At 42.1% G+C, this 24,577-nt stretch overlaps 1 protein-coding gene across 2 annotated transcripts; it reads right to left on the bottom strand.

Moving 5' to 3' along the window:
• Positions 1-26: 26 nt before the first annotated feature.
• fbxw8 (F-box and WD repeat domain containing 8) lies at positions 27-24,569 on the bottom strand. 2 transcript variants are annotated; one of them, XM_029716330.1, is made up of 11 exons: positions 23,950-24,569; positions 23,756-23,860; positions 23,430-23,594; positions 23,171-23,259; positions 20,452-20,609; positions 19,958-20,154; positions 19,391-19,636; positions 13,985-14,112; positions 3,503-3,676; positions 3,051-3,167; positions 27-1,247 (listed from the first exon to the last, which is right to left on the bottom strand). In XM_029716330.1, exons 1-11 carry the CDS (start codon positions 24,394-24,396, stop codon positions 1,082-1,084), a joined length of 1,992 nt encoding a protein of 663 aa, XP_029572190.1. In that variant the 5' UTR covers positions 24,397-24,569; the 3' UTR covers positions 27-1,081. The 2 variants fall into 2 exon arrangements, with proteins under 2 accessions (XP_029572190.1, XP_029572191.1); XM_029716331.1 differs by having other exon boundaries at positions 19,391-19,621; positions 23,950-24,568.
• Between the last annotated feature and the right edge of the window lie 8 nt (positions 24,570-24,577).

Here is a 24,577-nt window from a genome sequence, read left to right as displayed (position 1 = left end):
GTAAATTAAGTGAAAGGACCATGTGACTGTTGCTGCCCATCAATTTATGGAGGATGTCAGTATCAACTTCAATGTCTAGTTAAAGGTCCAATGCAGCAGTTTCTATCTCAACACCAAATCATTTCTGGGTAAAAATTAAGTACCTTACTGTGATTGTTTTACAGTAAAATGGTAAAAGATTAACAAAAGTAGCTTCTTAGCAAAGAGCAATTTCTCAAGCAAGAATTTTGCTAGGAATATCTGGGAGTGGTAAGGAGAAACCTGAATAATTAGGTATTATTGGCAGGGGTTTGAAACCATCTTTCTCATTGCTCTATTAACTAATTTACAGCATGGTGATTTCACTATGGAAGGCCAAACATCTATGCCACAAAAACAGGCTAATCAAACAGCTCTTACACTAAAAGGGCAATATCATCATGTTCAAATTTCACAACCTCAATGTGGAAATATATATAAAACACATAGAAATAACGTGTTTGACTGCACTGGATCTTTAACAAAACATGATCCCATCATAAGATGAAATCCATTCAGAATGTATTGCTCTAGAAAGAATTAGCAAGATTAAAACAAACTCCTTAACAGTCCAAGGAAACATGAGCTTCTTCTAAAAATAAGGACAGCTACTAATTAAAAATTAGATTCAGTTTGAAAAATCAAATAAAAGCTGATTTGCTTTGTACATACTGTCTACAGGGCTGGTGGTGGTAGGGGTATGCAGGGCTGGTGGTAGGGGTCTGAAGGGCTGGTTGTAAGGGTCTGAAGGGCTGGTGGTAGGGGTCTGAAGGGCTGGTTGTAAGGGTCTGAAGGGCTGGTGGTAGGGGTCTGAAGGGCTGGTGGAAGGGGTCTGCAGGGCTGATGGTACTAGTAGTAGGGGTCTGAAGGGCTGGTGGTAGGGGTCAGTGGGAGGGGTGATAGCCAGACAGGATGTCATAGGGCACGGCCAGGCCAGTGCTGTTGTTGTAGCCAGATGACTCCACATAGTTGGACCTGCAGATGGGCAGAACATGGGCTGGTGGAAGGGGTCTGCAGGGCTGATGGTACTAGTAGTAGGGGTCTGAAGGGCTGGTGGTAGGGGTCAGTGGGAGGGGTGAGAGCCAGACAGGATGTCATAGGGCACGGCCAGGCCAATGTTGTAGTTGTAGCCAGATGACTCCACATAGTTGGACCTGCAGATGGGCAGAACATGGTCCTGGGAGGTGGAGTCCTCTGAGAAGTCATAGTGGCAAATCACTCCCCTATGTCTATAATGTGGACACATAAGAATTGGGGTAGTTAAATAACAAAACAAGACAACAAACAGACTCTCATTGAATGTACAGTGCCTTCAGAAAGTACTCACATCCCTGGACTTTTTACACATGTTTTTGTGTTACAGCCTGAATTTAAAATTTATTAAATTAAGATTTAATCACTGGCCTACGCACAATACCCCATAATGTATATGAAATTTCTTCAGTCAATAAGTATTCAACCCCTACGGTAAGCCTAAAGTAAAAATGTGGTTAACTACTCACATAATTTATTTTTAATCATTTTATTTAACCTTTATTTAACTAGGCAAGTCAGTTAAGAAACAAATATTATTTACAATGTCGGCCTACCCCGGCTAAATCCTAACGACGCTGGGCCAATTGTGCGCCGCCCTATGGGACTCTCAATCACGGCAAGTTGTGATACAGCCTGGAATCGAACCAGGGTCTGTAGTGACGCCTCTAGCACGGAGTGCCTTAGACCCCTGCGCCACTCGGGAGCCCAAGTGAGTTGAATGACTACCTAATTTCTGTACCCCACACATACAGCTATCTGTAAGGTCCCTCAGTCAAGCAGTGAATTTCAAACACAGATTCAACCCCAAAGACCAGGGTGGTTTTCCAATGGTGAAGTTATTAATTACACTTTGGATGGTGTATCAATACACCCAGTCACTACAAAGATACAGGTGTCCTTCCTAACTCAGTTGCTGGAGAAAAGGAAAACGCTCAGGGATTTCACCATGAGGCCAACGCTGACTTTAAAACAGTTACAGAGTTTAACGACTGTGATGGAGGATGGATCAACAACATTGCAGTTACTCCACAATACTAACTTAAATGAAGGAAGCCTGTAAAGAAGGAAGCCTGTACATAATTAAAATATTCCAAAACATGCACCCTGTTTGCAATAAGGCACTAAAGTAATACTGCAGAAAATGTGGCAAAGAAATTAACTTTACATCCTGAATACAAAGCTTTATGTTTGGGACAAATCCAACAAAACATATCACTGAGTACCACTCTTCATATTTTCAAGCCTGGTGATGGCTGCATCATGTTATGGGTATGTTTGTCATCGGCAAGAACTAGGGAGTTTTTTGGAGATAAAAATAAACAGAATAGAGCTAAGCACAGAGAAAATCCTAGAGGAAAACCTGGTTCAGTCTGCTTTTCAACAGACACTGGGAGACAAATTCACCTTTCAGCAGGACAATAACCTAAAACACAAGGCCAAATATACACAGGAGTTTCTTACCAAATCGGCATTGAATGTTCCTGAGTGGCCTAGTTAAAGTTTTGACTTAAATCGGCTTTAAATGTATGGCAAGACTTGAAAATGGCTGTCTAGCAATGATCAACAACCAACTTGACAGAGCTTGAAGAATTTTAAAAAGAATAATGTGCAAATACTGTACAATCCAGGTGTGCAAAGCTCTTAGAGATACCCAGAAAGACGTACAGTTGTAATCGATGTCAAAGGTGATTCTAACATGTATTGAATGGGTTGAATACTTATGTAGTCAAGATATATTAGTATTTTATTTTTCATTGTTTTACAAATGTTGACAGAGTATTTTGTGTAGATTGTTGACCACTTAAAAAAAATGCAAACAGTTTAATCGACACCTTGTAACACAAATGTGGAAAAAGTAAAGGGGTGTGAATACTTTCTGAAGGCACATCTATGCAGACACTGATCTCTGTGTAATATGGAATCTTCAGTAGAATAAACAAGTATCTTAGTAAAATCGAAATGTATAAATTAGAATTTTGGGTGGTGTTATTAGGGACCTGCGGTGGGCTGTGAGGTCGTCATCTGTGATGCAGGCCCCTCGTGGAGACTTCTCGTCTGGGATGTTGGCTGTCACCAGAGTGCTAGTGTTGAATCTCAAGTGTCTGACTGGGTGCCTGCAAACAGACAGGAGGGAGAAACAACAAACACCATTTTTTATTATTAACAATTTGAACACACACACACGCACACATTCACTAACGAGCTGAAAGGGGATCAATCAATACTGATGCGCCTGCTGTTTGGTTTGCTGCCAATGTCAGCCTGATAGGTAAATGTTGCGTATTGCTGAATATTTTAGGAATGCATACTTGCAAGCGACAGGAATGGCAAGACACTTACATTTTTATATTTCAAGTACTGAATAGCACATGTAAGAATTCTACCTGCCTTTTGTGTCACAAACAAATAGATGAATGAGCAACCAATAGAAAGAACTCTGCTGTCCCACCTGTTGTGCATCTCCCACAGTTTAGCTCCCATCCTCATCTCCCAGACGCAGACCAATCCCTCACCTCCGCCGCTCACAATCTTCCAATCGTCAGCCTGCACGGAGGTCACGCCCATGTGATGGGCGTAAAGTGATGTCACAGAGGAGCCGGTGCGCAGGTCAAACACCCTCACCCTGAAACAGAACACAGCAAAATCAAGTAGTCATTTCATCTCAAGAAGTGATGTTGCAGGAAGTAGATCAGACAAAAGGTGGTCGATTCACTCCACTACTGAAGATATGAAAGGATGCATCTTTACTAGGCTGGTCCCAGATCTGTTTGTGCTCTTGCCACCTCTATTGCTGTTATTTTCAAGCCATGGCATGACAATGAGTGCCAACAAGGAGTTGCCATTATAGAACCAACAGACCGGCACTCAGGCCACATCTTAACTAGGTTACCAGAGGAAACTTGGTGCCTCAGAACAATGCATTACAAAAACAACAACAGAAAACCTATAAGCAATGATCAGAAAAGACAGGCCGAAAAGACAGGAATAAACACCAACACCAGGTGACATTGGGAGGGATTTCATCTGCTTCATCTACTTTAGACCACTTATAAACATATGTTTAATTACTTTAGCCACCAATAACACTCATTCACTCACAGAACCAAAGCTACAAATATTGAAGATGTTTTGAACTGATTAAACACGGTGCTGTTGTAGCATTAATAGAACTAAGAGGAGGATTCTTGGGTCTGGTTTGACGAGCCAAACATGCCCCACGGACCTCCAGCTCCATCTGTTGCCATCAATGCTTTAGTTTATTGGGTCCCACCGCACGGCAGCCAGAGGATGACTTCATGCAAAAAGCTTTCCAAAAGTTCATTACCCAAATTTAATTTATTTGGGGGTGAGCAGATTTAATTTCCGCTTCAATAAATTAAACGAATCAGGGTTGCATAGCTAAATGGGCATTAGCATTGTAACTAAGACAGGGTCTACGTCCCAAATGGCACCCTATTCCCTATATAGTGCACTACATCTGACCAAAGCCCTATGGGTCCTGGTCAAAAGTAGTGCACTATATAGGGGATAGGGTGACATTTGAGACACTGACATGGCTGCTGAGTAGTGTTGTTTCATGGGCGCTCACGCTTCAGCAAAGGGGTTTAAAAGTTACTGTCTGGCAGTCTCCGACAGTCATAAATCTAATGTTTGGAGCGAGCCCTGGTCTTCACTGAGCTGCCAGTGGACAAGCTATTTCACATTAATCAGCATGATCCTTGTTTTCTACTAGCCAGTTGAATGATAGGGGGGGAAAAAAAAAATATATATATATATATATATATATATATATATATATAGGGGGAAAAAAAAAAATATATATATATATATATATATATATTTTTTCCCCCTATCATTCAACTGATAGGGGGAATGATAGGGAATGATAGGGAATGATAGGGGGAAAAAAAAAATATATATATATATATATATATATATATATATATATATATATATATATATATATATTTTTTCCCCCTATCATTCAACTGGCTAGTAGAAAACAAGGATATATATATATTCCACCGAAATAAACACATACCCAAACACATTTTTTCCCCCATGAGATGGCCATAACCAATGACTGGTAACGTTGCATAGTTTTAGGAAGGTCAGGAACTCACCCTTCTGGTAATAAAAAAAAAAAATAATACTCACTTTTGAGGACAAACTCAAGTATATGGTACAGATATTATGAGAATATGAAAATCATATAAGAATGGTCATTTCAATTCTATTAAATGATTTAGTCTTTTTTTAATGTTGAGAGAGCTAAATCCGGCTGACAATATGACATTGAGATGAAACTACAATGAACAAAAATATAAACGCAACATGTAAAGTGTTGGTCCCATGTTTCATGAGCTGAAATTAAAAATCCCAGAAACTTTCCATACGAACAAAAAGCTTATTTCGCTAAAATGTTTACATCACTGTTAGTGAGCATTTCTCCTTTGCCAAAATAATCCATCCACCTGACAGGTGTGGCATATCAAGAAGCTGATTAAACAGCATGATCATTACATAGGTGCACCTTGTGCTGGGGACAATAAAAGGCCATTAAAATGTGCAGTTGTGTCACACAACACAATGTCACAGATGCCTCAAGCTTTGAGGGAGCGTGCAATTGGCATGCAGGAATGTCCACCAGCTGTTGCCAGAAAATGTTATGTTCATGTCTCTACCATAAGCCACCTCCAACATCGTTTTAGCGAATTTGGCAGTACGTTCAACCGGCCTCACAACTGCAGACCACGTGTAACCTGCCAGCCCAGGACCTCAACACCGTGGGGTGTTGAGGAGTATTTCTGTCTGTAATAAAGCCTGTTTAGTGGGGAAAATCATTCTGATTGGCTGGGTTCCCTACTGGGTGGGCCTGGCTGCCAAGTGGGTGGGCCTATACCCTCCAAGGCCCAGTCATGAGGTGGGTGGGCCCTTGCCCAGTCATGAGAAATCCATAAATTAGGGCCTAATGAATTTATTTCAATTGACTGATTTCCTCATATGAAATGTAACTCAGTAAAATCTTTGAAATTGTTGCATGTTGCGTTATATTTTTGTTCAGTATAGTATTGCCGCATCCGCTAAATCAGTGGTCGCTAACCGGTCGATCGCAATTGACTGGTCGATCTTCAAGGCATTCCTAGTCGATCACCATATATTTCTGTAGAAAAGTCAACGGACGATAAAGGCTTGCGCTCCTTTTTTAAATTCGTGTTGAGCTGTTACCATAGGTACCCTTGATTCAAAAGTCGATTGTGATTGATTGTGTGAAAGACATTTTACGCAACCTATTTGATAACACACCGGAGGATGTTAAGTTAACAACATGCCCATCGAGAGAACACATCGGAAACCGACGACACTGCGCCCAGGACCAGCCCCACGCAACCCCTACCTATCCTGGTGAAATTCTTACGATACACTGACAGGGAGAAGTTCCGGCTCAGAGCCAAAGAGCGTAGGACTTTCAATGGAAGGAGACAAAATTTGAGTTTTTCCCTGACTTTTTGAGGCATATTTGCATGAAATGGTGACAAATACTCGTTGCAATATCCTGCCGTGTTCTGGGTTACTTTGAGAGGATCATTACGTCGTTTCACAGACCCAAAAGAGGTAAAGAATTGTGTCATGGACGTCAATGAGGCCAAACAAATTGAGTAGCGTGGGAGGCTATGGAAGTTCTTCACTTTCATTGATTCGCTAAGCAGTGGCTATCAGAAACGCATCGATTTAAAATATTCTAACACTAGTCATGTTGTGGTAATAATATTGTAATGAACAGGCAGGGAGCAGGTCTTGAACCCTCGACCTTCAAGCCCGAAGTCCGGCGCGCTATCGACTGTGCCGCAAAAGCATGCTCAAGCGGCAGAGTCGATTTCCGCGCTTATAAACCCAGGGTCATTACAATATATTTACAACCTTTCAGATAATGACCAATGTGATTAAAGTTACGTCTTGGAATGGGAACGGACTAGGTTCATATTGAATTATCTTAAACGAAAACACTCAGACGCGATTATGCTCCAAGAGACCCACCTACTGGAAAAGGATGCTCCTAGGGTGGGAGACAGATGGGTGGGGAGTGCTTACCATAATACATTCAACCAACAACAAAAAAAGAGGTGTCTCTATTCTATTTTCCAAAGGTATACATGTTCAAGTGGAAAAAGAGTTTAAGGACAAAGAGGGATGAATCTTGATTTTACTTGTAAAGATTTCAGGACAAAATATAATATTGGGAAATATTTATGCTCCAAATGAAGAGGACCCAGACTTCTTCCTTCAACTTAACAAAATAATGCTGGATTTAGGTGGTTTTCCTCTGGTACTGGGGGGGGATTATAAAAATCAGGTCCCTGATGCTTTTTTAGATAAATCCAAAACTGGTCTAAACAGGACCTCAAACTCAAGAAGCAATTAAAATACTGTGTAAAGATGTTGGTCTTTATGATATATGGAGATTGATCAATCCAACCGCTCGCAATTACACATTCTTTTCAAATAGGCACACTGTTTATTCATGCATCGACTAATTTCTAATCTCACACACTCTCATAGATAAAGTGGGTGCTTACAATGTGGGCACGGTAGCTATGACAGATCATGCACCCATTGATCTGACTGTTGGAATAGGAGAAGAAAGATAACATTTGAAATATTGGCGGATGAACACCAGCCTGTTACAGGACAAGGCGTTTTGTGAATTCCTTAAAACACACTTTACGATATTCTTTGAAACAAACAACAATAGTGCGAAACAGGTACATGTCTGGGAAGCTTTTAAAGCTTACATACGTGGAGTAATGATACAAAGATCAGCTACGATTAAGAAATTAGATGAACAGAAAATTGATAAACTTGAAACAGAGCTTAAAATGCTGGAGAGGGAATATTTCTCCAATCCTAGCAACATTTCTCTGGTAAATCTGATAAACACCAAATACGAGCTGAATATTTTATTCAGTAAAAAAGCAGAATATTCCCTGTACAGGCTGAAACAGAGATGGTACGAATCTAGTGAAAAGGCAGGAAAACTGTTGGCCAGTCAATTGAAATCTAGAGAAACAGCTCGGCAAATAGGTGGAATCAGAAATAAGACAGGCAAGCTGATTACCAATCATAAAGAAATAAACAATATTTCGAGACTTCTTTCAGGAACTTTATACTTAAGACGGTCCTTTAGATATGCAGAAAGCAGAGGCATTCTTTCAGAATCTGAACCTTCCTAAATTAACAGAGGAAGACAGGAATTGGCACGACCGCTCTATTACTTTGGAGGAATTGACCGAAACTATAAGACAAGCACTTTCTGTAGGACGAGGCACGAAACAAGGTGACTGTCTCTCGCCCCTCCTATTTATTATAGCATTAGAACCATTAGCAAAAGCTATTAGGCTGTATCAGTCAATCAAAAAAGGACTAATATGGGAGGTAGGGAGAATAAACTACTGCTTTATGCAGACAACATATTACTATTAATATCAGACCCCCAACTCTCCATACTGCCTTTACTGGACCTTGTAAATGCATTCTCAGAGATATCGGGCTATAAAGTAAAACTGGACCAAATCTGAAGTAATGCCTCTATCAAAACATTGTCTGAGAAATGACCTCCTCAGCTGGAGGTTTCAATGGGTCCCTAAAAACTTGAGGTACCTGGGGATCGTGTTAATTCCTGGTCTAGAGAACATGATTTCTGAAAATCTTGACCCACTATTGAACAAAATTCAACTCCAGTTTAAGAGCTGGGATAAAGTATAAATCTCATTATGGGGTAGGATACAGGTTATAAAGATGGTCATAGCTCCTACACTGAATTACGTCATCAGCATGTTACCACTATCCATACCTGTCTATACTTTTAAATCCATGGACAAAATTATTACTGAGTTTGTTTGGGCCGGTAAAAAGGCCAGGATGTAACTAGCGCGATAACAGGCAAAGACTGAGAAGGGAGGAATAAAGCTCCCTAACATGCAATTGTATTAAGAAGTCTTTGTAGCTTCCCAAATAGGCTCGCTCTTTATTGAGAACTCGACTAGGCCAATCTGGGTGGGCATGGAAGAAGAATTTAATGCCCCATTCGGAGCATCAGATTATTTGAGTCAACAAAAGGTGGGACTCCAGAATCCAATACTGTCCCATACTAAAAATATATGGAGACAGATTCATAAGAGAGAGATCTTCACCTTTCTTGATAAGCTATGCTTCGTTATGGAACAACCCTAAATTGAAAATAGGGGACACATGGTTATTTGGAAAGGTTGGTATAGAAAGGGGATAAAGAACATTGGTTGTCTGTATCAAGAAAACACTTTCACCTCTTTTGAAGAGCTGAGGTCCAAGTATAATACAGAAACAGGACTTTTGGAGGGATCTCCAGCTTAGGTAGGACAAAACAACATCAAATTCCTAGTACATTACGATATAAGCGTTAAGATAGAAATCCTATGCAAATTACCACATACCGCAGGGCTTATATACAGCCACCTTATAGGTGCATTTAATGGAACTTGTAAGGGTCTAAATGATGTATGGGAAAAAGACCTGGAGGTAACATTTGAAGAGGAGGAATGGAATATAATAGTACAACAGATGCTCCTCCCTATGAGAGATGCCCGGTCCAAGCTGATTCAATTTAAAGTGTTCAATAGGATTTATTGGACTCCTCTGAGGTTGAACAGAATAGGTTTGATAGAATCCAGACTATGCTGAAGACGTCAGTTAAGTAGAGGTGACATGATCCATATGTTATGTGACTGTCCAAGCTTAAATACCTTTTGGCGGAAGGTAATGGAAAAGATTGAGGATATTCTGGGTACCACAATACTTGTAAATCCTGCTTTGCTATTACTGAATATCACTAAGGATATTGATGGACTGAGAAGCTCATGTTTAAACTGGCTAAAAGTTGCTCTAACCACAGCCAAAAGAGTCACACAGAGACACTGGAGGGAGAAGGACTATCCGTATTATAAGGAATGGTATGTGGCCTTGGCAGAAACAGCTTCAAATGAAAGAATGATTTATAAAATTAATTAAAAAGTACGATCTTTGTCCCCATGTGCAGTTGCAAACCGTAGTCTGTTTTTTTTAATGGTGGTTTTGGAGCAGTGGCTTCTTCCTTGCGGAGTGGCCTTTCAGGTTATGTCGATATAGGACTCGTTTTACTGTAAATATAGATACCTTTCTACCTGTTTCCTCCAGCATCTTCACAAGGTCCTTTGCTGTTGTTCTGGGATTGATTTGCACTTTTCGCACCAAAGTACGTTCATCTCTAGGAGACAGAACGCATCTCCTTCCTGAGTGGTATGACGGCTGCGTGGTCCCATGGTGTTTATACTTGCATACTATTGTTTGTACTGATGAACGTGGTACCTTCATGCATTTGGAAATTGCTCCCAAGGATGAACCAGACATGTGGAGGTCTACAATAATTTTTCTGAGGTCTTGGCTGATTTATTTTGATTTTTCCATGATGTCAAGCAAAGAGACAATGAGTTTGAAGGTAGGCCTTGAAATACATCCACAGGTACACCTCCAATTGACACAAATGATGTCAATTAGCCTATCAACGGCAGCGTAGCCTAGTGGTTAAAGCATTGGACTAGTAACCGAAAGGTTGCAAGATCGAATCCCCGAGCTGACAAGGTACAAATCTGTCGTTCTGCCCCTGAACAAGGCAGTTAACCCACTGTTCCTCGGCCGTCATTGAAAATAAGAATTTGTTCTTAACTGACTTGCCTAGTTAAATAAATAAAGGTAAAATAAATCAGAAGCTTCTAAAGCCATGACATCATTTTCTGGAATTTTCCAAGCTGTTTAAAGGCACAGTCAACTCAGTGTATGTAAACTTCTGACCCACTGGAATTGTGATACAGTGAATTATAAGTTAAATAATCTGTCTGTAAACAATTGTTGGAAAAATTACTTGTGTCATGCACAAAGTAGATGTCCTAACCGAATTGCCAAAACTATAGTTTGTCATCAAGAAATTTGTGGAGTGGTTGAAAACCGAGTTTTAATGACTCCAACCCCAGTCAAATCAAAGTTTACTTGTCACGTGCGCTGAATACAACCATATGGAAACCATATGTTTGATACCATTCCATTGACTCCATTCCAGCCATTATTATGAGCCTCCCCTCAGCAGCCTCCATTGGTTCACAGAGCACTTTGTACACAAAATGTCAGTTGCAACCGGTCCAAAACTGCTCTAAGTCCCCCAAATAGGGGACATAACATCTAAGAGGCTAGACAACACAGTAATGTGAGAGTGGAGCTGTAAACCAGATTAGGAATGACATTGAAGTATTTGAGTGTCTGTCATCTTAAAGGCCCAGTGCAGTCAAAAACAAGATTTTCCAGTGTTTTACATATATTTCCACACTTTGAGGTTGGAATAATACTGTGAAAATGATTATATCCTTTTAGTGTAAGAGCTGTTTAAAAAGAGTCAGAGTTTTGGCCTTCCATGGTGACATCACCAGGCGGTAAATTAATTAACAGCCTCTCTGACAATAACACATTTTCGGTTTTCCCTCTCCACTCAGACCACTTCCAGACAGTCCTAACAAAATGATTGCTTGAGAAATAGACCCTTCTCTAAGCCCCGCCCCAGAATTTTGGCCAACCAATGGATAGCAACTGTCGTCGAGTCCGACACCTCGGACAAGCTCACGTTTTAAATGCATGAAAGCCAATGAGAGCTATGGCAAAACTGAGTTCATAAAAAAATTGCTAAATTGTTTAAACAGTGCACCTGGGGTACTTGCTAATGTGATTCCTGAAATGCAAAGCCTATTGGAGTATTTTTCTCATCTGAAATTATACTTTTGTTACATTGTTTGCTAGCTCAGCTGGTTAGTTAGCTATCAGTCTCTTTGACCACCAAACGTTAACGCTAGCTAGCCAGCCAGTTAATGTAACTTGGTTTTCTCGAAATGTATGTTAGCTAGCTAAGTTTGCTATATTATGAATCCAACTATCATCTGCTGTCGACATCAGGATACGACTTGAGAGAACTAGTTAGCTCCAAAAGTAGCTTTGAGTGCATTCAGCCATCCAGTGGCTAGCCACTGTACCAGGTTCCCGTGAAGCAATTGTAATGACATTCCACCACAACATACCTGATAGTCTCCTGACTAGCAAGGTGTAGAATGTGTTCACTTGATTGTGTATTAAAAACACAGTTTGAGATCGTTGTGAGGTTTTTTTTCTTCAGTAGTTTGAATTGGGAACAGAGCTTCCCAGGAAAATGTTGTCTGAGGTTGCAACAGTAACCAAAGGGGGCAGGGCTTAGCGAAGGGTCAATTGCCCGTTGCTAAGAAGCAATTTTTGTTTATTTCTGAACATTTTATTTGAAAATAGTAAGGTACTTCATTGTTGCTTCATTGTTACACAGAAATGAGTTGATATTGAGATAAAAATGGCTGCATTGGACCTTTAACATCAGTTGAGCTCAATAAAGGTACGTTTAAAACTAGACTGGCAACTATTGAACGTTTTACCACAGAATGCATGAGATTACACTTGATTCAATGAAATGGAAAGGCTAATAGAGGAGACAAAGCAGACAGTATATTTTTCTTTGTTTTAGGGTTGTGGTTTGTTATTTCCTATGGGTACAGGACCACTGGGCACGACCATGGCTCGTCATCCATTCCACCCCCCATCCCTTCCTCTCTCCCTCCCCAGTCCCCAAAATCTTTCCTGTTTGTTCAGATGTGGCCCAGGCAATTATGATCAAGGCAGTATTCCAGACAGCCCCGGCCTTATCAGGACCCTCGTTTGCTCCCTAGAAACTTCAGAACGAGCGTGAGAGAGCTACTAATTTGGAGAGAAGAGAGATGGAGAGGAGGAAGAGACGCATTAGGCCCTGGCCTTTGGCCATCCTAATGGACAGCAAGAGCAGACCCGCTGCCTGCCTTCATCTCCCTCGTGCCCCTTTGTCCCTGGCACATCAGACAAGGCCAAATGGTCACAGCCAAGTTGGCCTCCGACTGACTACATACAAGACTACTTAATCAGAGAGAGGGACATAGGTAAGAGTCTCCTACTTTGTCTGTTATTCTTACAGATGGGGGTCGTACCTTACAAGAACGGCTGTGCCCAACGAGACGTCGTGCTGCACATGCTTTCCTCGCTTTTGGCTGTCTACTTAAGGCCTGATGAATTTGGTGAAGGAGTTTGATTTGTAAGGATTCTGCCAAAAGTGCTATGCTTTCACCTGCCAACTCCTGTCCCGCTGTCAGGGACAAGTGCAGATGAGGATGGCTCTCTTTTGTGTCTTTCTTTCCCCATACTGACAGCCAGGTTGCAGATGCGGCGTGTGTGTGTGTGTGTGCACAGCGGCTGAATGGCGAGGCCACTGGACAGAAATGTGGAGACTGCCATCGTCTGCCACCCCGCTGTTTCCTTCACAAATACCCCCAGGTGATGGGCTGGCTGCAGATAGCACACCATCCACCCCGACCGACGCTCGTTGCCTCCCTCTCCACAAAGAGTCCAGTATTTCACTTCCAATCATTAATTAGGTCCCCTCTCTCTCTCTCTCTCTCTCTCTCATAACCAATTTTGATGCTTTGTTTTTCAAGGTATGCCAGTGGAGGTGTGAAAAATTGCTTTTCTTTTCACAACTTTGCAAACACCTGATCCCCTCCCTAGAAGTACGCTGTGATTTGCACCTCCACATTTCATTATTTCTAATCAGTTGTAATTGTGTGTTGAGGAATATTGTGTTGTGATAAACAGTTATTGCATCTGACTTGAACTTGGAAGGTATACCCAAGGGAGCCACAGGCACTACGGTGGTGTTCAAACTTGTCAGACAAAAGTATGTGAGACAGATTTTAACACCATAGTGCCTATATATGTGTGTGTGTGTGTGTACCCAGCTGGTGTGGTGACACATACGGCAGTCCCATACCTCCTATCTTTGTTTCCACAGACGAGCATGTGAGGAGGGCTGTCTCTCAGGTTGACACAGGAGAAGTCTCCCGCTGAGTTCCCCACAGACATCTCCGACTGGCCTGTCTCTAGGCTGTACACCTGGATCTGAACACACATACCAACACAGTTAAGACTCATTCACTACTGTTGCAAAAGTTAGCACCAGAGGCAACACATAGAGGTTATTTGAAAATGGCTTCTGTTGCTACAGACATATTTATTCATCCCTGAACACTGCAGCAAGAGTTAGACAACACCTGCATATGAGCAGATAAAATGCTATTGAGGGAGTCATTCAGTAGTGGATACAGCGGAGTAAATAGTCACAATGTACTCTAAATCCAGCAACAGCGTCAGACTTAAGGCAGTAAAGACAACTTTCTAGTCATGCACACACTGGACGATATGGACAAAATCCATATCACGATAAATTGACTGAATTATCACAATAACGATAAATAGCAAGATATGTTTATAACATTAATGTGAACCAGTTCTACATTCTTTTTTTATATCACCTTAAAACTAGGCTACTATTATTACTTTGAATGTTGTGGCTATCAATTGTCCCATTAACAATCACCCATATTAGGAGACTTATTTCATTTCAAACTTCACATTTCTCCAGTATAGGCTTCTTATCGTAAGGAACAATATCAGCAAAATGTCCACGATAGGTGGTTGGTTCAGTCGGTGTCGCTCGTTTTCGGTTTATCGTCCCAGCTCTATCACCAACACGCCCTAATACACACACAGCACTATTGGCAAAGTCTGAGAGCTACTGAATTATGCATCTGAATCTCCCAAGATGCCTTTCAGAAGTGTGCCGAGTTAAAAGCCCACTGAGAATCACTCACACTTGTCTGTCTGTCTGAGCTAATAGACTTCTCACAACCCTTTCCTTCGACTCACATTTACAAAGGAATTCATCTCTGTGCTGTTACCAGGCAGAAGACGATGCTTTGTAACAGATACAATTAATTGTGTTCCCTCCAGTCAGAGAGAGAGAGAAAGGTGGATAAGAGAGAGAGTGGGGAGAGGAAAGAGAGTGGGGAGAGGAAAGAGAGTATGTAAGAGAAAGGCAGAGGAACCAAAAGAGGGAGAGAGATAGAGATGAAGAGGAAAGAGAGCAGGCAGCATGATGTAAGGCTTGAGAAAGTGCCAGCTGTTTTGTGTTTCCTATTTTGGCCACATAGCCTTAATTGTGAGATGGCCCTGAGCGGAGCATGCCAAAATCACACACAGACGGACGTACAGACACACACACAAGACTTTGAAATGACAGCTTGGACTGGGGGGTAGGATGAAAGGGAAGGAGAGGTAAGGGGGCTGTCTGCCTGCATGTCTTTCTTTCGATTAATCATCACCTTTTTGGGAGGAGGTTTGATTAAAAAGCATCCCAAACCAGCTATTATGTGGAGGAGCCATCAGGGCAGTTTAAAAGCTAATGTCCAACCAGTTAAGTGGGCACTTCAGCATGTGTTGATGAAAGGAATCATGGCTTGGCTACAGCAGTCATCGGGTTAACGTGCCTGATAGATTCCTAGTGGGATAGTTAGGGGGGAAAAAGGATCCGCTAATCTATAATTTGTCCTAACTCACTCCCTTCACCAGTCCCTTTGTTTGGTAAACAAACACATATGTCCCTTATCTATTGTCAAATAATGCAATGAGTTGATGAGTTCATGTTGCTTTAGACTTTCAGGTGCATTGTTTAAAGAGGCAGTGCAGTTAAATGTGATTTTGCTGTTTTTTTCCTCATATTTCCACACTATGAGGTCGAAATAACACTCTGAAATTGTGAAAATTACAATAAATGCCTTTTTGATTAAGAGCTGTTAGAAGAAAAAAAATCCTGGAATTTCAGCCTCATCAGATGGGATGGAACTTTTGGCCCACATGACGTCACAAGGTGATCTGATTATAATAGACCAATGACTGTTCATCTGGGTAAGGGGGTGGGCCCTGGACCATGCTATCAGCCAATCAGGGCTGTATATGTAAATATCTTCACATTTCTTTCCGAACGCCCACAGACTGAGCATTTCAAGGGCCAAAGGAGGCTCAGGGAAATAAATGATTACAAATATATTCTGGAGTTAGTTTCATGAAATAAACACACACAGTGATTTGTTAGACAAACATTGGTGATTTAAAAACATAATTACAAAGACTGCATGGGGGCTTTAAGCTAATGCTTTTAAACAAGTTGATCTACAGAACATAGACTGACATGGACATAAATTACACTCAAAGAGTTTGAAGATATGCCTACAAAGCAACCGGTCAGAAGTGAATCAAGAGCATTTATCTAAAGGACAAAACGGAACAGGTCACACTTTCCCCTGAACAAATATACACTGACTGTACAAAACAGTAGGAACACCTTTTTCCATGATATAGACTGACCAGGTAAATCCTGATGAAAGCTATGATCCCTTATTGATGTCACCTGTTAAATCCACTTCAATCAGTATAGATGAAGGGGGAGACAGGTTAAAGGAGGATGTTGAAACCTCGAGACAATTGAAACCTCGAGACAAAGATTTACAGTAAGTGCCTTTGAACGGGATATGGTAGTAGGTGCCAGGCGCAACGGTTTGAGTGGGTCAAGAACTACAACGCTGCTGGGTTTTTCACAAACAACAGTTTCCCCTATGTATCACGAATGCTCCACCACCCGAAGGACATCCAGCCAACTTCACACAACTGTGGGAAGCATTGGAGTCGACATGTGCTAGCATCCCTGTCGAACACTTTCGACACCTTGTAGAGTCCATGCCCAGATGAATTGAGGCTGTTCTGAGGGCAAAAGGTGGTGAAACTCAATATTAGGAAGGTTATGTACACTCCGTACCAAATGGTTCTGTTCTGTGTAATCTATGTAATGGTTGTGTTCTGTGTTAGGTCTACAAGCCGTGCCGCCTGTGGTTTTACCAGCTCTATCTGGGTGGCCCGGAGGGTACAGGGTAACAGGAGCCCAGTAGAGAGCAGCTGAGCAGATGTCCAGACCCCCAGGTCCACTAGAAAGGGAAGGATTGGGGAGTTGGGGGTGTAGGTCCCCTGGCAGGGGAGAGGGAGTAGTAATGAGGACCTGGAGACTGACTGCTAGCTGACTGGCTGACTCTCGCAGACACCAGACAGACATAGACAGGCCAATAGACACAGTCATGAACAAGACACAGACACAGATATAGACATAAGACACAGACAGACACATGTAAAAGACAGAGACAGGAAAGGCAAACGGACAGACAGACAAGAGAAGAGTGGCACATCGTTTGACCTGGATAACAAATATAATTCATGTCATAATACATCCAAAACATTTAGCTAGTAGAAAAGCAACCAATCATAGTGATGACTCACTTTTCAGTGTGAAAAGAGAGAGATAACATGTCTGGATGCCACCACCATTTCTTTGACAGCTTTTAATTAGGCATATGTCTTCTCATTAAATAGCATATAACACATTCTGCCTCGCCAGAGTCTGTTGGCAATTCTTACTTCCCTCTTCGCAGTAGGAAAATGCTGTCAGAAACACTATGAAACCGATAGACTTGTTAAAGCGGATTAAAAGTTGTAATTTTTTAAGTTTAATTAGTGAAGGGAAAATGTGACAATCATGAATTGGCATAATTTTGTGAAGATGAGCTAGCTAGGTCTATAGTGGAGAAAGAAAACAAAAGAAACTCAATGCTCAATCTAATACATGACCAATACCATATCAAATATACAAACTTAGAGATGTTGCCTTAGAATATTTGATTGGATAGTGAAACTATTCAAGTAGCCGACACAATTGTGGACGGAAAGACACACCAACAAAATGTGTACCAAGATCTATGGAGCTGGCAGCCTATATGACTTCTCTCTTGATTGTAGAAGCAGAACTCCAGTTCATAATATGATTTAGTTTAGCTGTAATCTCTTGTTAACCCAGCAGTAAAATCAAGTGTAATTTGGTCCGATGCATGATCAACTTCTGTGTTCATACTTAGAAATTGAGAGGTTAGAAATTGATAGCTCAGGCAAAAGTCCCCCCCTTCCGATCTGTGTGGGCACACACGCAAAGCACTCGAGGCAAAGCAGTAGAAGCACCGCCTTCGCCCAATCCTGATACGTCCAAATAACCAGTGACGATACCCAAAAAAATGGAACGAATGCCCCTCGTTATCTCACGCATTCCATTCAGTCCCGGTAGATTCTTTGGTCTACATGCAGAATCTGCCCACGGGAGATCAGTTTAGCTGTAACCTTGAGAGGAAGGAGTAAAGTTATCCCTCAAACTTTCTCTAAGGTCCACTATGTGGTGCTGTAGGGCTAATATAACAACATCAGCAATGAGAACATTGTAATGATGTCAGGGGGAGAGTCTGCCAAAGACCTGTCGAACCAACAGAGAGAGGCTCCATTTGGGACCGGTCCCTAGTCACTTGACTAATTACTTAAGTACCAGTATCGGTGCCTAAACAAAACATAAAACTTTTAAGAGGAGAGAGACAGACTGAGGTTTTTATCTAAGTGGGTTTTTGAAACAGTGAGATATTCCTTTTGTCACAAAACACAGAAAAAACATATCCTTGCAAAGATTTGTCTTGAAATACACTGGAAAGCATGACAATGATTTCGTATTGAAACCCAAACCTGATCCCTGAGCAACTCTTTTGTCTCCTGGGTATGTAATCTGCAGAGGGATAAATAAAGGTATGAGCCTCCGTTAGGAGCACGGTCCTTAGATACAAGACATTAATAGACGCAAACAGCAACTTCTTTGGGAACAAGAGACTAAACTTGTTTAGTGTGCGTGTGTGTGAGAGAGTTTGTGCGTTAAGAGAGTAAACTAAATACTACAGTAATTAGGAACAATACCCAGTAGGAGTAGTTTAGCTATTTCTATGCCCACAATCCCCAGTGGGTGGCCCCATTTCTGTCCCAGGTTCCCCAAGTTGGGGTGCACCACCCCATTGGGGTTCCAGAGACTAAATACACTCAGATTGGTGCATTGCTACTCAGACTCAGAGAGACGCAGGTTTGGGGTGACATAATAGGGTTGCAATTCATTTAGGGCTTAAATTCAACCCTATACTAACATTAATAAAAGCCTAATTCAAGGTTGGCCAATTTGTAGCCGTCCAAATGTGTTGAGTGCTTAGAAACATAATGGTGTGGGCTTCAGTTTTGGCTTTGCGCATAGCTTTGGCATACCTACCTCAATTTAACCCTGTTCCCAACTCCAAGGACAGTAGAACAAAAGCCACAGCTGGGTTGTATTCATTAGGCATCAAAATAAAAATGGTGGAAAACGGCCTGGAACAAAGTTGTGCCCTGATGAATAGGACCATGTAAAAAGACTACTTTAGTACACTGTTGATGCACCCACCTTGTTGCCTCCATCGTTCATGGCCCAGCCACAGCTCTTGACCCCCAGGGCAGCGTGAGAGGCCGAGGCATCCAGACAGGTGATGGGGTGGCCGTAGACGGTGTGGAGCACCCGCGGTTCCAAGTCCTCAGGGGCCAGAAGGTACACCGTCTCCCCAGCAGACAGGGCCACCAGGGGGACATTGTCCCCTCCTCGCCCCCCGGCCCCTGGCACCACAACTATAGACTCCACCTGGGACCAGAGCCTCTGTTAGAACAAATTATAACAAATTTATTCAGCCTGCTGACTACTGTCACAGGGAGTGAGATGTCTAAAGTAGCTCCCATATGAAAAGTCCAGTTGCACTGTTAATGAACAAACTATTATGGTATAATGGATTGACTGTGACATAAGGTTGAAATTGAAATCACAACAGCACACTGGATCAATGTAGACACCCCATCATTGCTACAGGGAATTGTATCATAATCCTCATTAAAATTATGAAGCTGATGGTGCTTTTCCAGACAAAACAGAGACAGACAGACAGACAAACAGACAGAGAGAAAGAGAGTGAGGCAGACTCACAGGTTTGGGTAGCGTGGCCTGGCAGAGGGTCCTCCAGTAGCCCCTCTCATCAGGCTGGTCCAGCCGGACGTCTAGCCCAGCAGCAGTAGCCAAGGTGGGGCTCTCCTGGCTCAGAGCCAGGGCGTGGACCCTCCCAGGGATCTGGAAGTGGTGGACGGGCTCCTGTCCCGTCTCTGTGCTCCACACATCCACACATCCTACACAGGAGCAGAATATACAGTTAACATGTACCCAAAGACTTCTCAGTGTGGCCATCCATGTGTCCATACATCTTAGTGGAACTTGGTAATAAAGTGTGAACTGTACATCTGCCTCCTGCCGGTCATTATCATGCCTTCTAACAGAGGCACCAGGGTGGTTATACCTATCAAAACCGGCACTTCTTTCGAAGACCACCAACCAACAGGTGGCGCTCCTTTTCAATGCCCTAAACTGGAAGGCAAACCAGTAGAATAGCCACTAAGTTGACTGCAGAGATGAGGACCTTCACTCACCATCGTCATAGGCAGCCACAGCCACAGTGTTGTTGACCCGGATGTGACTGACGTGAGGTCTGGGGGTGACGTCTGCCGTCAGGGGGCTTGGCTTTAGGAAGGAAGCTGCAGAGTCCCAGTGGAGGGTGTCCCACAGTCTCACGTCCCCTGACGTGTACCTGAGGAGACAAAAAACAATGTAAGGGATGCAAAATTTTATTTTGAAATGACCAGCATGTCTAAGGTTCAGTTTAAACAAGTAGCCCAATTCTGATATTTTTTTTCACTAATTGGTCTTCTGAAAAAAATTGGATGTTAAAATATCTTATGTAATTGGTCAAAAGACCAATTAGTGGAAAAAAAGATCAGAACTGGGCTGCATGTCTAAACACAACCTAAAAAGCATGAGGATGCATCTTCATTTTTCCCACTAGATATGCTAACTGTGAACCATGGTAACCATCCGTGCATTTTTATGTGAATATGAGTGGATGTCTGTGTGCTTATGGGCGACATGACAGTAAATGGGTGATGTGGTTGAAATGTGTGAGTATCTGTAAGTATCAGTCAATTGGAGGCATGGCAGAGATAACACAGCCTTTCCAGGGGGTGGGTATGGTGGCAGCTGAGTCCTTCACAGACGGCCTGGGACGAGCCACGCCACCCCAGGCCCAGCCATATACCCCAGCACCAGCTGCCCTGGGCTGCCTCAGACAGACAGAGCCCCTCTCTGGTGCTGGAGCCTGGAAGTGGTTCAGGATTCGTGCTGAGCTGGGCAGCTGGAGAAAGCTGCAGGCTGACAACCACAGAGAGTGGCACCAAAGGGCTGCTGGATAAAACCTTTCAGCTATTTAGCTACTAACAACACTGTGGCACAAACAACACGGTATGATAGCTAGCTTCCATCCCCCTCATTAACTTAAACCACATCAGCTAGCTACTGTACCACCTACTTCAATCAGCATCCGTATCCCAACATGAGGAAACAAGAGACAGAGAGAGACAGATAGAGAGGGGGAAAGGGGGCTAAAACACTCCATCTGACATCTCGGGGTTTGTAAGGAAGGTAACAACAGGCACACACTCTACATAATTAGTGCATTATCTTTCAGCCAAGAATCAACAGGAGAAATGTATGCCTCAGCTGGCACTCTTCTTCATCCAAATAATCTCTGGAAACTTCTGACATATCAATTCCAAGGAAGATAACAACCTACAGTTCTGCTTCATCAGTGCATCTACAAGATACTACATAAAAGTGAGAGAAATATTACCTTATGTGTCATTACAAAATGTCCACAAAAACACGACCTTGGTTAAACAAGGATCCTAATTTCAAAGGATTGCTCAAATCTACAATGAGTATCTTAGAAAATCAGTCATCCAAATCTCTAGATGTGAATAGATGTAGGTAAAAAAAAAATTGCAGCAGCAGCAGGCAGGCCTCTATTGTCTGTGTACTCTGAGTCTGTGTACTCTGAGGCTGTGTCTCAAAATGGAACCCTATTCCCTATATAGTTCACTAGTTTTGACTAGGGCCCGTAGGGGCTCTGGTCAAAAGCAGTGTAATATCTATGTAGGGAATAGGATGCCATTTGGGACACAGGCTGAGAGTTCACCGGGGCCAGGGGAGAATTTAATCAGACCACCCCCTGGGCACTAGCCTCCTGATACAACGTTTACAAGATTCATTTCAGCAGCTGAGTACTCAAGTCACGCTATCATCCTACAGTAATGGGCCCAGTCAGTTTAAGAGCTTACTTGCAGCAAACATTTTTTTACAACAGGTTCAATTAAAAGAGTTTGAGAAAAAAGGAGTCCAAAGACAAGTGGTGGGTCTATTTTAGTACAAAGTCAGTGCAGCAGCTCAATTTCTATCGATCACCATTTATTGGGCTGAAACCGTGCTGATCACCACAGCTGCTTGCCCCTCCTGACATTAAAAACTAAGGATGGGCATTTTAAATGATTTCACTATTCAAATAATATAATGTTTTTTTTCGGAATCCGGATAGTCTAAATAAAAAATACATATTTTGCTCTACTCTCTTGACCAATCAGAATGATGCAACATGCCACAACAGCAGACAGTGCGCAATTGTTTTCAGGGTACTATATCGCTAGTTTTTTAGGCTAATAGCAACAGTGAAAGAGAAGTCTGATGTTCTCCATCATATAATGTTGTGTTTTCTGGTGAGTATTTTGCATTGATCTGTGTCAGGTCTTGTGGACAGCGCTTTGGTGCGCGCCTGTAGGCTAATCGTTATTTGAAGTGGGAAAAATACCATACCGTTGTCAGGGCTGACCGGAGGGATAAATACTTTGATATTAAAATGCCTTTTACATGTAAAATGCAACCCATAGAGCATGAGAGAAAATTAGCTTGAAAAGAAAACAATCCCATTGTATGTCCTCTGAACTGTAATCTACATGTACTGTGTGCAACTGTAAACAATGTTCTGTCAAAGCCATGTGACGTCTGAAGCCGCAGTAGCTCAATGTGCCATACATAAATACTACATTCTAAAGTTTGTTGTTTTATCAAATTATGCATTTCAAATGTCATGATATATCCTTGTGTGTAACAAATTAACATGGGCAATTTAATTCAGACAAAGCTTTCCATTGTTAAAATAAGCATTAAAAAAAAAAGTGTTGGAATACTAACGTCCATTCGGATATCCAGATATTTGATTAACCGTGCCCATCCCTACTAAAAACAGGTTATGTTATATCTTACCCAGCAACAACATAGCTGTCACAGGAACTGACATCACACAACACTTTTCCCAGCTCGTACTGCAGTTGGCTGATTGATCCAACACGATTCTAGGAGTAGGAAGAGAGACACAAAACATGTTGTTTCTAGACATCCCTATGTAATTACAATGTTGTTACTATAGTTAATACTTTACAGTTTGATGGGTGTAAGGGCAACTTCAGGTGAAGTGTTGCCAAAGTGTCATCTCAGAAAAACATTTAGTTAACTGAACCCCTACCTTCCAGTTGGAGCGCACAGTGTTTTCAGAGTTCTTGCAGTCTCGTAACATGCTCTTCCAGCAGGGGGAGTCAGAGACAGAGGCCCCGTGGTGATAACCCTCTGTCTGACACATCCTAAACCACAGCACCTCATCCTCTGCCAGGACCCCCCACGCCTTGCTCACCTGTGAAAGTATCGGAGGGGGTATAATGAATACTCATTGATCATCATATACTGTACATCAGAGTAGATTGAACAAAACAGTGTAAAGTCAAGATTCAGACCTATGTTTCAAGTGACAACAGAGTCATTATGATTTGTATGTGATTGATAATCATAGTTTACCTGAGCACATCGCCCCAGCTCTGTCTGACTGAGGTACTGGAAGATCTTCAGAGCTAACTCGTAGGGCAACTCAATGTCAAAGAAGGGAATGTCATTTGTCTCATTCTGCAAAAATAGGAAAATACCAATGAAATCGAGATCCACACAATGTCTAGTGGTAGGCTACCTCACAAAGACTATCACCCTCATCTTACCAGGTCTTGAATGAATTGATCCACTAATTTGTCACCCTTGTTAATTTTCCTCTGGGGTTGTTGTTGGGAGGTGTTACAGGCGCTTGTCAGACTGTAGTATTGTCTCTTCCTTCGAGTCCTCTCCTCCTGAATCCTCTCCAACAAGGGACTGGTCCTTCCATCTAGCAAGCCCTCAGCTATCGACACATACTCGGGTTGGTCCTCCTTTGGCGTTTTTGCTGCAGACAAAAATGCATCCTGTCCTCCCTTACTGCTCCCCTGTGATGTTGAATCCTGTCTTTTTTCTGGTTCACTTCTGTCCTGACCAAAATCTTCAAAATACCGTTTTAATTTAGAGTCTTCCCGATTTGGTTGAAGAGTAACGTTACAGTTCGAATGCGCCTCGTTTTTAATCGTCAGTTCTTGCTTCCAATGCTCTCTGAACGCCAGAAGCTCGTCTTCTGCCATGTTTTTCTAACATAGTTACAACAACATACATATAGTTGACTTGTTATTTTTAGACAAAATTACAAATTGGTAGGGTTAAATTGTTAGTAGCTGGCTAGGTGACTTAGGCTAAAACTAAAACAAACACTGAAGTCCTGGAACAAAAACTGTCCGACTAGAGAGACTTTGCGGTCTTAGAGTT

This window comes from Salmo trutta, chromosome 27 (genome assembly GCF_901001165.1).
Source record: "Salmo trutta chromosome 27, fSalTru1.1, whole genome shotgun sequence".
In the NCBI taxonomy this organism is placed as follows: domain Eukaryota; kingdom Metazoa; phylum Chordata; class Actinopteri; order Salmoniformes; family Salmonidae; genus Salmo; species Salmo trutta.
Note: the sequence above shows the minus strand (reverse complement) of the source record. Positions and strands in the feature narration are given on the sequence as shown.

Bases quoted from the DNA above. Each gene is read 5' to 3' on its own strand.
- fbxw8 (XM_029716330.1), bottom strand. From the start codon at position 24,396: ATGGCAGAAGACGAGCTTCTGGCGTTCAGAGAGCATTGGAAGCAAGAA. The intron at 20,155-20,451 runs GTGAGTGAAGGT...GCTCCTGTGTAG, and splicing joins TGTGGCTGCCTATGACGATG to GATGTGTGGATGTGTGGAGC. The intron at 14,113-19,390 runs GTGGGTGCATCA...ATGTGTGTTCAG, and splicing joins TGAACGATGGAGGCAACAAG to ATCCAGGTGTACAGCCTAGA.